Source organism: Schistocerca piceifrons, chromosome X (assembly GCF_021461385.2).
Source record: "Schistocerca piceifrons isolate TAMUIC-IGC-003096 chromosome X, iqSchPice1.1, whole genome shotgun sequence".
Taxonomy (NCBI): domain Eukaryota; kingdom Metazoa; phylum Arthropoda; class Insecta; order Orthoptera; family Acrididae; genus Schistocerca; species Schistocerca piceifrons.
The window spans coordinates 73,425,587-73,441,241 of NC_060149.1; the positions used below are offsets into that span (position 1 = coordinate 73,425,587).

The 15,655-nt window shown below is 39.6% G+C and overlaps 1 protein-coding gene across 1 annotated transcript in view; it reads left to right on the forward strand.

Annotated features, from left to right (window-relative positions):
* The first annotated feature begins 2,194 nt into the window (after window positions 1-2,194).
* The window catches only part of LOC124722104, a 97,743-nt gene continuing 84,282 nt past the window's right edge, over window positions 2,195-15,655 (forward strand). Inside the window, exon 1 of the mRNA XM_047247302.1 lies at window positions 2,195-2,332. Within this exon, the coding sequence (XP_047103258.1) occupies window positions 2,272-2,332 (61 nt within the window). The 5' untranslated portion in view covers window positions 2,195-2,271. The remainder of the gene's footprint in view (window positions 2,333-15,655) is intronic.

Here is a 15,655-nt window from a genome sequence, read left to right on the forward strand (position 1 = left end):
CATCATTTTTTTACGAATAATGCACGTTTTCTTGTTTCTAATTACGTACTGGACGCGAAATTCCTGTTTACATTTCAAACACAAATTCTTAATTATCGATGTTTTATGAGAGACTGTTCATAAAAGTTGCTTAAATTAAGAAAACGTGACTATTGAATTTTTAAGGCAGAAATGAAAAACCAAATTCTCTTTATTTGGACTATGTACATCGTTTAATACCACAGAGGTAGATAAGTAGCGTAGAAACATGAAAAACAATCATTTTCACAGTATCGAGTACATCATACAAATGCTGCATTTTTACATTTGCTATTCTACCATTACAATATGAACCCAACAGAACTGATCTGGAGCCAAGCTGCGGGATTTGGCCCCGGAAGGAACAAGACTATTCAGCTGCTAGACGTACTGGAACTAACCCACACAAGTTTTTCACATGTCACTGCCGAACGCTGGTGGGATATAGAACGGCTCATCATAAAAGAAGAGAAAATGCGGTGCCTGGTTGGCTTCGTGGATTCTGTAGTTGATAGACTCGTTATCAACGTAGCAGGTGACACTTCCAGAATTGAAATGTATTTCTCGGATTCGGGTAAGGAAGAAGCTAAGAGATTACCAGGCGACTGACTGTAATTAATACCTCCAGCGGCTTCAGTATTCAACAGTACGGTGAAATCCCTGCAGTATGCTTTTGCATTACACACAGCTCTCTCAGAAAAATTACTCTATGTTTAAGATAGAAATTTTCATCACTCTTGTTTGTAATTAGAATACTATGTCAGGTGAGAACGAGTGCATTCTATGCTTTCCGTCTGGCAACCTAAGACGTGCGCGGTACCGCTGTAGTTTTTCCACATATGATTTCATTCTCTTTAAAAATTAAATGAGATTCGAAGCTATATTGCTTCTTTGCTCGTCTCTTTTTACGTCAGAACTGCAACTGTGCACATCATTGCAAGGTAGCTGGGCCGCTGACATGCCAGTGCTATCCAAGTTTAATGCGCCGGTAAAGCTGCATTTTTACATTTGCTACTGTACCATTACAGTATGAACCCAACATAACTGATCTGGAGCCAAGTTCCGGGATTTGGCCCCAGAAGTAACAAGACAGTTCAGCTGCCAGACGCACAGGAACTAACGCACGCAGTTTTTTCACATGTCACTGCCGAACTTGATTGTACTGGTCACAACTTGGCTTCCGATCCACGTGAAACGAAATCCAATGAGATTCAAGCCAACGCGGAAGAATACATGGCGTAATGTTTACATCAGGTTTATTCCTACGACGAACAGAGTATAGCACTCCATTTCTAGCACTTACGAGCCAGCATATGCATCAGATCACGCAGTCAACAATGCTCTACGTATGTATACGTCTGAAGAACGTCGACATAAATTACAGCCAAGAGTGTTTAGGGGTTGAAAGCAGCTTATTAAATCATGGAAACGGTGTAAAATGCAAAATAAAAGGTGATGTAACTGGGATTCCGACTTTTTATTAGACATATTCAAAGAATAAAAAATATTAAAAAATAAATTAAGAAACTGATATATGTGAGATTCTCGCAGTGATTCGTTTCTGAAGCGCAAAAGACGACACGAGCAAATATTACTCGTAAATTCTACCAAGTTTGGAGGACTCAGAAACATCGGAATCAGTTGCTTGTAGGAGGATACCCGTATTCATTTCAGATCTTAAGATCGTTCACAATTAAGAGTCTTGCGGGCGACCCTCAATAGTTATTGATTTCGAAGGAAGGGCTAACACGAAAATTAGAGAGAACAGACAGTTCACAATGACGGTGTTTTTGTTTGCATGACCACGAAAATTCTGACAGAAACAGTCACCAGCTGGTTATTACGACAGATGACGAGACTCCTACGATAATGCCGTAAAGAAACTAGGATGGCGCTGTTATAAATTTCCCTACCGAGAGAGGTAGCGTGATACGACACTGGACACCCAGCAGGGCCCCTTGCGCAAGAGGGCATCGTAATTCTCGGCCAACCCTTCTCGAGGACGATGAAAATGACCTCAGTGTCGAGTGGACGTCGGCCGCCGACAAAAAGAAAATGGCGAGGGAGGCTGGAGGTGCGGTGTGATAATTCTGCCAGCTAGAGTCGAGAGCGCGTGACTGAGGCATTATCCTATCGCCAGCTGGAGGGTGCAGACAGGAAGTGCAGTCTGCGTCGTTATTCAATTGAAGATCCACGGGCCCGAGACAGTATATCTGCAGCGCGGGAGGCTCCGCCGGCACTTCGCTGTTGACCATGGTCCGAGTTGCAGCCATGATGCTCCTGCTCCTCCAGCTCTGCGCGGTCCTCGTGCACAGTAAGTGTCGCGCTCTACTCTCATCTTACTTTTTAGGATGATATATCTGTCTGACATATTTTTCCACGTTAAGCGGTATGGCATTAGGAATTCGCCCGCTGCGAGTTACATAAACATGAACCATCAACTTAAAAATGCTAAATCTAGTGCCTACAATTTTACTCTATCTAGGTCACTTCTACATGATTTGTAACAGTTATTCGTTCCATTTATCTTTCCTGAAGTTGGACGCTATTGACAGGCAAACACATTACCACTACACATCGTCAAAAGTACTAATATCTGTAACTAATTCTAAGTAAAACTGTGCAATATAAGAAGGTGAGTAGATATCTCCTAAATTTCAGTTTTATAGTTATGCTCTACCAAAACTACGTTTTGATACAATGCATAAATGACGTTAGAATTACCTGTAGTAATGGTAGAATTGGTAGAGAAAGAATGCACATAATGAGAACCGCTTATTGTTCAGTGTTAGTCAGTTGCGTATTCTGTCATTTGAAATATAAATTCTTTTTTATAAATAGTAAAAATTATTTTATAGTGTACCTTCTGCGCTTTTATGCAGCCAAAGCAATTACTTTTGATGCAAATACAGTTTTCATGCACAAACAAAAAATATCTTTTTTTCTTAAATAAACACATCGCCATTTGACGAATGGCGGTGTGTTCACTTAAAAATTATTGATGTCTGTTTCTCAGCAACATCAAAACTTGTTTAAAAAAGTATCTGTATTGTTATCGTTGTTTTTTTTTTATATTCGATAGAATTTTCTTCATCATGACCAAAAGCAAGAGTTTCCTGTTATGTTGATTGTGAAAAACAGAATCATGTTTAACATAAGCTCCCTTGCGGATTTTTTTAAAAAAGAATTACCGCTCTTGAGAAACTGCGTTCTCTAGCGCTGTATAATAAATGTATTTTTTTTTATTTTTACTACTACATCCCTCTGTTGCACGTTACAAATCAACAATTTTCGATTAAAACCTAAATTAAGTATTAACAGTTTCAATTTTGCTATGAATACTGTTTATTTTTAAGTAACAGACAGCAGGATAACTATGTGGAACACAAACATTCCGTAGGTTATTCAGCCTTTTATATATCCTCACTCAGTTTCTAGGCGGTCTACCTCTTCCGGTTTGTAGGGGAATCTAGTAAGATAGTGATCGTATACGCAAACAAAGTGCTCGAAATTAGGTAACACAAGACAGGAATGCAACACACCTAACGTACAGATAACACGGGTACCACCTTAAGTGACCAAAGCTACTAGGAAAACTACTGTAGTTCGCGCTTAATTGTGACAGTTTACGGCAGTCTACGGTAGTTTTACAACTCTACTCAGTCTTAATTTAATTGTGGCATGATTTCTATGTAAAATGCAATTTTTCCCACTTATGCAACTACCACAATAATTCATTGTTCAGATTTGATGTTTTTTCCTTTAGGTACGGCTAAGCTATAACAACTAACTTACTCTATGCGAATTTCTACCACGTATTACAGTTATAATAGCTTTGGAAAACTTGTTCATAAACATGTTGTCGCCTTCAACTATGACTGCCAGTTGTCTGATAATAGCGTTCTTCACTCAATGATGTTTTGGGTATGCAGCCAAATATCTTCAGGTAAGTGTCATGTCAGTCTTGGACGGCTCATCTGAAGCTGTGTGGCAGGTTCCCAGATAAAATATCGTGCGTACCAGTAAACGAATAACGACTACACTACCGAAACGTAACTTCCAAGAAAATTTCGAGATACAAAACGACGTTATTGATCGAAATCTGCGTAAAAATAACAATAAAATCTTTAGAACATTCATGTCTTGTGTTTTCATTTATAAATCACAAATATTTCCGGTTAAAATATAGTTATCTCTGTTTCAATACATGGTACATGGAGAACTGAAACAAGTGGCCGAACCATCCTATAACATATGAAAATACACGTTTATTTTACGTATGTCGTCTATGTGTCCCGCTGAGAGAGGTCTCTGACATGCAGAAAGAAGTCAAAGGTGTACATTTAATTCAAGTGTAATGCAGTAAATAACTTTATGAATGATTATAGTATTATAGTGCTACTGTTAATAGTATTATAACCTGAAACACTAGCTTTTAAAAGGTTATGTGAAGATACTCTTCAATGTACTGGAAGACGCTGCCCAACAGGAAATCCACTACTTCAGTGTTAAACTCGATAACATATCTCGAAAGACTTTTCATGCACTCTGTCTGGCTGTACCCACATATCTGACTCCGTTCTATATGTCAACCTTTGAAGACTTTCGAAAAATAATTTTTGTCCTAGTATTATATTCACAATTTCAACTATGTTTTTAAGAAAGGAGAAATATTGACAACGACGAAGAATATTAATAATTACACTTATTGTGAAACAGTTGTCAGAATAACAAGTTAAATGAAGAAGTCTCTGCATTAAGTTCCAGAACTAATACCGGCTACAATTCTATACTCTTAACATTATTTCTGTAAGTTAAGTCTAGCAGTGGCAGAACATTATTTCCTCTTTCGTATTCAAATATTGGCTGCCAAAACGAGTTAGCTACTGCTCCACAGCAGAATAAGGAATACACTTCGATGGTCGGAAGTGTCTGGATAGTAGTAGTAGTACCGTACGGTGTTTATATTAACAGATTTTCATGCATTATCAAGCAGCCGCTTGTGCGCTGCCTCTCGACTCTGAGGCAGACATTTGAGAAACTGTTGGAGGAAGAAATTGGGTACAGTTCCTGCTCACAAGGGTAAATTTACAAACTTCTGCACAGTGTTTCACGGAGACACTATACTGTTGATGGTAATCTGATGTAACGTTGAGGTCGGAGACCGCAAAGGTGATACTTTAAGATAGCGGGCTATATGCTAGCATCCTTTCTCATCATCGTCATCAACAACAGCAAATTAAATACGACACTTTAGTCCAGGGTCAGCTAACACAGTACCCCTCCGAAAAACAGCTACATTTAAAGACAACTGGCATAAATGCCTTCAACTAGAAAGGCTTTTAGCAGATCATGAGCCGACGGAGAATGGTATCGGCCAGCTCAGATGTCTCTGCTCGCTTAAGAGAGTTGTCTGCAATGGAAAGGATCGCAGGTTCGTACCTGTAAGTCCTTCGGTTTTTTAATGTTCTGTGGTTTCTCATGATGACCACATCGCATAATACAATTAATATTCCTATATAACTTGTGCCAACAGGAATGCTAGAGTTGGCTGCGTTCTGTAGAAAATCCTTGGGTACTTGACGAATAATTGGTAAATATGAAGAACAGTACATAAAGTGTCGACTTGCAAACTGCATAAGACTAGGAGAGATTAGGCACCAGAATTCTTTGTTTGGGCAACTAAGAAATCAATTACTTGTCTACTGGATGTTCAACAAAAGGAAATGAGGGAATCGCCACGACGATAATGATCTACTGGGCACAATCAGATTAACTGAATCACAAAAATTGATCTGAACCTACTCAATTCAAGCTACAGTGTGAACCATGGAACGATTAGAGCCTTGTTACTAATAACGGTTCTTATAAAATGCTTCTATTTTTGGAAGAGCCTGTTGTATTGCCTTTTTTCCTTGGAAGTGTGCCGTGTTCACCCTTCCAGATATAGTGTCTGGTTCGTTCCTACATGCGACAAATTTGCCTACTGGATAAGGACCTGTAGTGATTCCTTAACATTTTCGCTGCGGCTGACGCTTATAAGCGTCAATCTTAAAAATGCACATTTGAAGTAAATATAATTTCAAATGAATCCAGTTTCCTTTTTTTTTTTTTTCCTTGTTAAGAATTTGCGTTTTGAAATCGAAATTTTTCCTGAATGCAGTGGATTTGTTGCTTGTTTGAATTGTATTTTTTGTTACATTATCAACAAATCACGAACATTTGAATGACGCTAGTGACCCTTATAGGTGTCAAGACAGCAAACAGACTTTAAAACGTGACCACAATACAGTCGAGGCTTATTTGAGGTAATGCATCTAAGGTGTCGTCATTAAGTCAGTATAGAACATGATCCTACAGATCTTACAAGGTCTTGACGTCAGCCTGTAGCTCAGGTGTGCTTAGGAGCGTCGGCTCCGAGCGGTACCTGCTGCTTCAGAGTGTTACTGCACGTTGCCGGGCCCCACTGGAGAGTTGCGCGCCTGCACCGATGCAGCAGCGAAAGTGTTAAGTTTGCGGTCTACATGCTAACATCCTTTCTCATCATTATCATCGTCATCAACAACAGCAGCAAATGAAATGCGACACTTTAGTCCAGGGTCAGCTAACACAGTACCCCTTCCAAAAACAGCTACACTTAAAGACAACTGGCATAAATGCCTTCAACTAGAAAGGCTTTTAGCAGATCGTGAGCCGACGGAGAATGGTATCGGCCAGCTCAGATGTCTCTGTTCGCTTAGGAGAGTTGTCTATAATGGAAAGGATCGCAGGTTCGTACCTATCAACTTTTTAAAGACTGTAAGTCCTTCGATTTTGTAATGTTCTGTGGTTCTCATGATGACCACATCACATAATACAAATAATATTCCTATATAACTTTTGCGAACAGGAATGCTAGAGTTGGCTGCGTTCTGTAGAAAATCCTTGGGTACTTGACGAATAATAGGTAAATATGAAGAACAGTACATAGTGTTGACTTGCAAACTGCATAAGCCTAGGAGAAATGGCTTCAAATGGCTCTGAGCACTATGGGACTTAGCTTCTGAGGTCATCAGTCCCCTAGAACTTAGAACTACTTAAACCTAACTAACCTAAGGTCATCACACACATCCATGCCCGAGGCAGGATTCGAACCTGCGACCGTAGCGGTCGCGCAGTTCCAGACTGTAGCGCCTAGAACCGCTCGGCCACCCCGGCCCGCCTAAGCCTAGGAGACATTAGGCACCAGAATTCTTTGTTTAGGCAACTAAGAAATCAATTACTTGTCTACTGGATGTTCAACAAAAGGAAATGAGGCAATCGCCATGATGATAAAGATCTACTGGGCACAATCAGATTAACTGAATCACTACAAAAATTAATCTGAACCTATTCAATTCAAGCTACAGTGTGAACAATGGAACGATTAGAGCCTTGTTACTAATAAAGGCTCTTATAAAATACTTCCTATTTCTGGAAGAGCCTGTTGTATTGCCTTTTTTCCTTGGAAGCGTGCCGTGTTCACCCTTCTAGATATAGTGTTCGGTTTGTTCCTACATGCGACCAATTTGCCTAATGGATAAGGACCTGTAATGATTCCTTAATTTGATAATGTTAACACCTATATGTCACCAGCCGCAATTTGTCGCATGACACCGGAATCCGTGCTTACAGTGCAACCATGCTATCCTCTCCCGCCTTATAATCATATCTTCCCCAAATTAGTGGACAAAGTTCCTTTCTGCGAACCATAATCAAGAAGAATAACTCCTGGACGTAAAATGTGTTGAAACTCGTCGATTTTCATTGTAAAGTCTCTGTTAATATCTGTGGTTCCGTCAACGTGTAAATTAACTTTCACATGTGCATCGTGCCAGTTCAATCATCAATAACAATAATGAGCGTATGGCATTGGTGGCCGGGAGACCGCTCGCGGGGCGGTTCGGCCGCCGCTCCACAACTCCTTCAACGTTACTTCTGCGGCTTGCGAGTGAATGAGGATGAAACGATGATGAAAGACACACAACACCCAGTCATCTCGAGGCAGAGAAAATCCCGGACGCCGCCGGGAATCGAGCCCGGGACCCCGTGCGCGGGAAGCGAGAACGCTACCGCAAGACCACGAGCCGCGGAGAGATCAATCATTAATCACGCACTAACTCTGGCTTTTAGACGTAAAGTGAAGCATACGCGTGCCTTAACATTCCTCAAAGTCACTTTAAAAATGTATTTGTACAACACAATCAACCAGCGATGACGGTAAGAGTCACGAACACGCGTATGTACAATTTGGCTATGAAAGTTTACTAGGATCTAGGAAATCGATGTCTGTTGGCAGTATCTTTCTCCGAAGTCTCTTCAAAGCAGCAACACTAGAGCTTCGAGCAGCGATTTCGTAGTTACGTATGTTATTACTTCACAACACATATGAAATTCTCTCATATAGTCACTGGCGTAGAATCATTATTCCCCTAGCACGTCTCCGAAACCTTTACTGACGGACAAATGAAAACCAGGTAACGAGCTACATACGTTCCACGGTAGCAAAATTCTGTAAAGTCAGAGGTACTGTTTTACATTTCGCGCTCGTAATAACTCGCGCCTGAGAATGTTCGTATTTCCTGTGAGATGTCAGTATGAGAATCTTCTTTTAAAACTTCAGACTGTCCATTCGCCTTGTGAAAATTAACACTTGAAGTCTCTCGAAACGGAACAACAATTTTTCATTATGTCTGCTCAATGCTTCTGACGTCCATCTTCAGTCAGTACGAGGATTTTTTTTTTTTTTAAACGGACTACAGTATCGCCCAACTACCTCTGACGCAGCCATAGCCGGCTGGAACACCTTTTCGTCTCTTATGATGGATATGAAACAGATAAAGCACATACACAATATCAATACAAAAATGGCAATAACATTAACAGTGTAATTACACAAACATATAACAATACATAGTGGAAATGTTATACTTAATGTCTCATGAATGTTTCATTTGTAAACATTACATTAACCTACGGCAACCTGAGTGAGTCTGGAACTGATTTCAGTTACCTACTAGACTCTTATGACAACTGAAGGAATAACCTTTTGTGACCAGTCAGCAAAGCTATCTGTATGTTAGCACTATGAACTTTCCGGACTCTCTTTCGTACAACTGGAATGACCCATACGATGTTTATTCTATTAATGGTACTCATTGTAGTTTTACTTTCTCATTGTCAACTTTATGAGATTAAATATACATACATATTTACATTTTTACACGATTTCAAGAAAATGGCTCTTTGCTACCATTCATAATCATTTTGGTTTGGATGTGCCTATTTTACGATTTATATCGTGTATCGTGTTACAAGTTATGTAGACATTAAAAACATATTTGACTTTCAAAATTTCATACTAAAAGTCTTAAGGCCCCTTGGAAAATACGTTCTTATGATACATTTTTGGATATAATATAGTACACGTATTCGGGCACACTTTCCCTTATATTCGCTATACATTACTTCTGGTTCCTGACTTGGTCGAGAATAAATTCAAGATGTCGTTAACTACTTGCCTGCGTGACTGCTACGCTCGCAGGTTCGAATCCTATCTCGGGCATGGATGTTTGTGATGTCCTTAGGTTAGTTAGGTTTAAGTAGTTCTAAGTTCTAGGGGACTGATGACCTGAAATGTTAAGTCCCATAGTTCTCAGAGCCATTTTTTGAACTACTTGCCTCATCATCCATTATCATATTTCGACATACATAGAAATTATACAGTCAGTACTTAATTATCTGGACTTAAGCTACACAGTTTCTTTTAACGAGAATTACAATTGCTGCGTCGTGAGTAGATTATCGTGGATACCGTATGACAGGCATTTCCAGAGACTATGATGCTCCATCAGATTGCTGCACTCTGACAAACAGTCCCTGGTCCTCTTCTTCTTGTTACCAATATACATACTATAATAATATTATATACTTCTCCCGGTTTGGTTCGTAACCTGTACATTAAACAATAAGTTCAAGGAAGGCGAAATAAAGCCTATCAAATTATTTCCCAGTACAGGAGAGAATACTTAATATCTTTTCCTTAGAAAATATGCAAACATCGTCTACCAGTCCGTTGTTGTGAATGAACGGATTTTTTTTTTGCGACTTAATCCTTCTGTATATGTCCCTTCATCATTTCTTTAAGATCTTTGGCATAAATTACTTTCTCGATATATGTGTAACTGAAAATTGTATTAACCTTAAATCTTATTTCTCGTATAACACTTTTTGATTCGGTCTTTTACAAGACGTTTTGTTGTATAGCTTTTTGCCCCTGGTTTTACCTCCTAATACTTGTTCAGTTTTACCTACTAGAAAATTCTCCAATCTAAACCCTTCTCATATCATGCTGTCTGTGTCAAAACGTATTACTACCAGCCCTAAAGGAGCAGACTGCTCGACTGGCCTCTCTACTTTGTGCATGGGTCAATACAAGGTTCATGTCTCCAAACAGCCCCAGGTACTAAGTACCCACATTAGAGAACACATCCTCTTCAACAAGCAATACTAATCCACCCAAAGGATGCAACAAATATCGTATTCATTTACAACTGACCTTCCCTCATAGTTCATCTCACGTATATTCACACATATACTCCAAAAAGAAACATCTGCCTAATTCACACTTATACTTTATGGAATTATATTTCTTCTCCTTACAACTTATGCATATCAGTTATTACACTGTATTTAATTTACTTAGAAATATGATATTGCTTGGCTCCTTAGTTCACTTACTTAACTTAAACTCTCGACATCTACTCAGTATTGCTTAGGTACCTCTACTGCGCAAGATACTTTCTTATCTTTGATACACTGTACAGAGCTTTAATAACCTTGGATGTCGGTTCCTGAGCTGCTTTAGAATGTGGAGTGACTACCACTTCCCATGGTCCTTGAAATAATTGGAAAAACAATCCCACTTCCTGTCGACTTTTAGAACTTAAGAAATGAATCTACATCGTTTAATTGAAAACATGGCCTCACAGCCATCTCATATTTCTGGAGTCTGTTGTTTGCCCTCTGAGTCTGTCTAGCTTCTATCAAGTCTGACGATACACCTCATTTAAACGGATGCTGTACAGGCCTTTTCAGTAAATTTAAAAAGCGTTCTCTGAATCTTTCCCAATCACCTCCATAGACACCACACCAGTACTCGCATGAGACATTTCGTTTAACAATACTCAAATGCGGGTACCAAGTCTACCCATCTGGCGCCTCGTTCAGCACAGTATGAGCTACAAAGCTTCTCCGTTTTCCGCATAACCCATTCTGTAAGGCTACTTTGTGGATACTATCTTGATGCTAGTATCTGCTTAATGTTAGATTTAGCCATTAATTCTTTAAAATCTTTACTAATGAACTGACTTCCATTACTTCTTAACATTCTCTTAAGTATACCAACATTTACAAAATGTTATTTGAATTCAAGGTGGAGGGGGAAGAAAGGAAAGGAAAGGGAAGGAACTGTTGAGCGGTGGGACTTTATGCGGAATCAACGGCGATGAGTGAAAATGTGTGCCGAACAGGGATTCAGACCTGGGATCTCCTGCTTTATAGGCCGTGGCGTTAACCATTGCGCTATCCAGACAAAGTGCTTATCGCAGTTGCGTGGACTATGTCCTCTTATTTTCCAGAAATAAATCATAAATCTAGTTCACGAATTTAGGGCTGACTGTATATTATCATAGCCTAAAGGTAAACTGGATAATGCATAGGGAACAAGATTCCTAATTCTTTGGATATTCTTGACATTTATGCCGAACTCCTGTAGGAATAAGTCCCATCTCATATGTCTATGGTGTAACAGTTTGCCATTTATAAGTAATGTCGGTAATTTATGATCCGTGTATACTATAGTTTTATTACCAGCTAGTATGTATCTAAATCTCTTGAAGCTCCACATAACCACTGATGCTTCTTCTCCACTACCGTATCATTCCTTTCGTGTTTATTCAATACCCTACAAGCAAAAGCTAAACTGTTCAAATGGCTCTGAGCACTATGGGACTTAACTTCTGAGATCATCAGTTCCCTATAACTTAGAACTACTTAAACCTAACTAACCTAAGGACATCACACACATCCATGCCCGAGGCAGGATTCGAACCTGCGACCGCAGTGGTCGCGCGGTTCCAGACTGTAGCGCTTAGAATCGCTCGGCCACTGCGGCCGGCAGCTAAACTGTGGTGATTACTCATTTCGCCAGGTAAATCTCCCTGTAACACTTCACAGATAATTCCATATTTCGTGGATAACTTAAACACTACCTTAATGTATTGATGGTATAATAATTTGACCTTTATTAAATCTTTTTTTATTCTACCAAATGCTGCACATTCTCCATCGCCACATCTCCAGGTTGACTTTTGTTTTAATAACTACGTAATACCAGGATCATCTACATTTGAATTTCCCCTAGATATTTCATAAGAAATTGACCATGCCTAAAATTACTTAAGCTGCCTCTCATTTATTCCATAAGGACATCCGGCTGTTGCGTTCACTCACTGTTGGTATCGTACTCATGTGGGATCGACAATATGACTCAAAACCTTAACTACCTTCTCACCAAATTTCCAACTTTAATAACTCTACCTCAATGTTTTTCTGTCTAATCTTAACAAATATTTCCTTCAGTAGCTACAGATGATCCGTCGAATGCTTGTATATAATAAACATGTCATATACATAAAGTGACATCTTTTTTAACAGTTCTTCACCTAAGGCCACATCTAAGGCTCTCATAAATACAGACACAGACACATTAAGCCCGAATGGTAGCACGCAAAACTGAAATGATCTACCTTCGAGCAAGAATGCAGTATACTTAAGCGAATCAGAATGGAGACTGACCTGCCAATGTCTGGAGATCAAACCATATTGCTAATATATATCGCTTCATCGAACTTAAATAACACTTCTTCCATGGGTAGTGGACGATATCTCTCCATCTCTATAATCTGATTTAAAGTTTGGACGATATCTCTCCATCTCTATAATCTGATTTAAATGGACAATGGCTCTGAGCACTATGGGACTTAACATCTATGGTCATCAGTCCCCTAGAACTTAGAACTACTTAAACCTAACTAACCTAAGGACATCACACAACACCCAGCCATCACGAGGCAGAGAAAATCCCTGACCCCGCCGGGAATCGAACCCGGGAACCCGGGCGTGGGAAGCGAGAACGCTACCGCACGACCACGAGATGCGGGCTCTGATTTAAAGTTTGCACGTCTAACACTAAGCGTACCCCACCCTGGGGTTTCTTCACCACTAACAAGAGATTGTTTTAAACGCTCTGCGATCCTTCAGTGACTCCTTGCTCAGTTTTCTGTATCACTATGTTAACTGTAGGTTTTGAAGGAAAAGGTATTGTGTAAGCCCTTTAGAAAAAATGTTTTAACTATTTCAATTTTCAGTTTGCACTCATAACAAACCGATAAGACCAGACCGATCAGAGAATACATCTCTATAATCAATTAACAACTTCATTAAATCGTTACGTTCCTCCAAGGCAAGGTAACCGCTCTCATAAGCTTCACCCTCGATTTGTGCAACGCTTGTCTTCTGAACCTAGCTGTCATTTGAATTTCTACAAGTTTCCTTCGGATCTTTCTGCGCAGTTCTCCGCAGAACTAAGTCATCATTAGCTACAGATTCTGTATAGATAACAGATATGTTTAAATATTCCCTCTGCATATTACAAGATAGTTTCTTTGTTTTAAAATTTATTACCACTTCATATTCAGTACACCAATCCAGACCTACTAGTAGGGGAGTATTCATATTTCGCACTACCACCGGAAACAGTGACTAAAGATAAGTTTACTTAACTTAAAGGTTAACAATACTTCCTGCTTGACCTTCTTCCCTCTATTGCCTGTAATACCAACAATCTGTGCTCCCGATACTGATAGTACAGAAAATCGCCCTCTATCCTGAACACTACCAAAATAAGAGAGAGCTGTTACTGAGATTTCACTCCTAGAGTTTATAAAGATATTAGCCTTCTCTCCTTTCACCGTTCCTCGAATAATACGTCTTACCAAGTGCCATATGGTACTTAAGTTCAACTAGTAATTAATCTCGTAACGTTCGTTCTCCCTCTATATCAATAGCATCTATGACTTTGTACCTTTGATTATTGATTACTGGTCCCTGGTAAGGCCCTTCCCGGGAGACCTCCTCCATTTTCCTCCTGTTCAATAGTTACAGTTCCTATATGAAAACCTCTTTCTTCATATTTCCTTCCCCCGTGTACCCTACGTAGTTCCCAATAGTTTCGTCGTTCCTTTTGATAACAGTTATTAACAGAGCGCTTTACCTGGAAATACTGGTTACTACGTACTTCCCCTTCCGTACAAGAATCTCCCATATTCTTTCTGAAATCATCCCTGTTAGATCTGGAAAGCTCTTCTTCATGAGTCTTGTTCAAAATACCCAACTGTTCCAGGAAACGTAAAATTGCATTTACCGTACCCCACTCTCTACCGATTATCTTCTCTCTTACGTATGACGGATGCGGTTAGTTAACAGCTTGGCTGCATAACTTTCACTTATAGACTTATCCAAGAATTTCTGTCTGTTGAGATGCCACTGAAAATATTTGTGAAATCTGCCCCAACTGCGGTTATCATGGCCAGGGTCTAGTAATTCTAAAGTTAACTTTTGTTGTTGTCCTTCCGACCAGTACTTGTCTTTCAATTGTCTACAAAAATCTTCCCAACTATAAAACTGATTAGCGTGGAGCATACCCCACTCTGATGCCTCTTTCTCTAAGTGACCAACTGCAAATTTGATTATCTTGTTATAATCCCATGAGGTGCACAATGCATTTTCAAAATCTCTCTAAGAAATTATAAGATGCGTGTCTCACTCCGGCTTAAATACCGGAAATCTATTTGCGAGATGTCGTCCACTTTCTATACGGAATTCTTCCCACCAATCTCTTGTAAATTGTTCCTTTGTGTTATCTACACAATAATTCCCTTCAGCCTTTTCCCTGGCATTCGATCCGTTATTTAACGTCTTGTCACTACTATTAACCTTACCATTTAGAAGCAAAGTAGGGCACTGTGATGATACCTCTGTATGTATTTGAGGTGCTACCGGACCATTAGAACTTTCTCTAGTGCCTCCTACCTCGATCAGTTGATGGTCGTTATTGTCCCTTCTTTATGGGACAGCTTGTGCTAATGCACTTGAACTGCAAGTGCCTCGCAATCCACCACAGACTACGTTATGCTGTAGTTCAGCGATCTATTGTGCGTCTCATTCGACTTGCTGCCATAATTTTTCGATTTCCTTACGTTCATCCCGTACTTCACTTTTTAGGCTAGTTAAGCTTTCATCCTGTTTATATTTCGGTTCTAATTTCACCTACTTGATTGACTCTATGAATTCTTTTTTTGTAATATCAGCATTTTCATGTACCTTGGTCTCAATATTCCTAGTCTTACTGTCTAGATATGTAAACAATGTAGCCTTAAGGTTAGTTGCATCATCCGTCAGAGTTTAAATATCCTGATGGATTCCTTCTTTTTCCGCTCTTGTTTCTCGGATACTAGTCTCGAGTTGCTCCCCCAAAAGAGTTACCAGCTCCGTAATT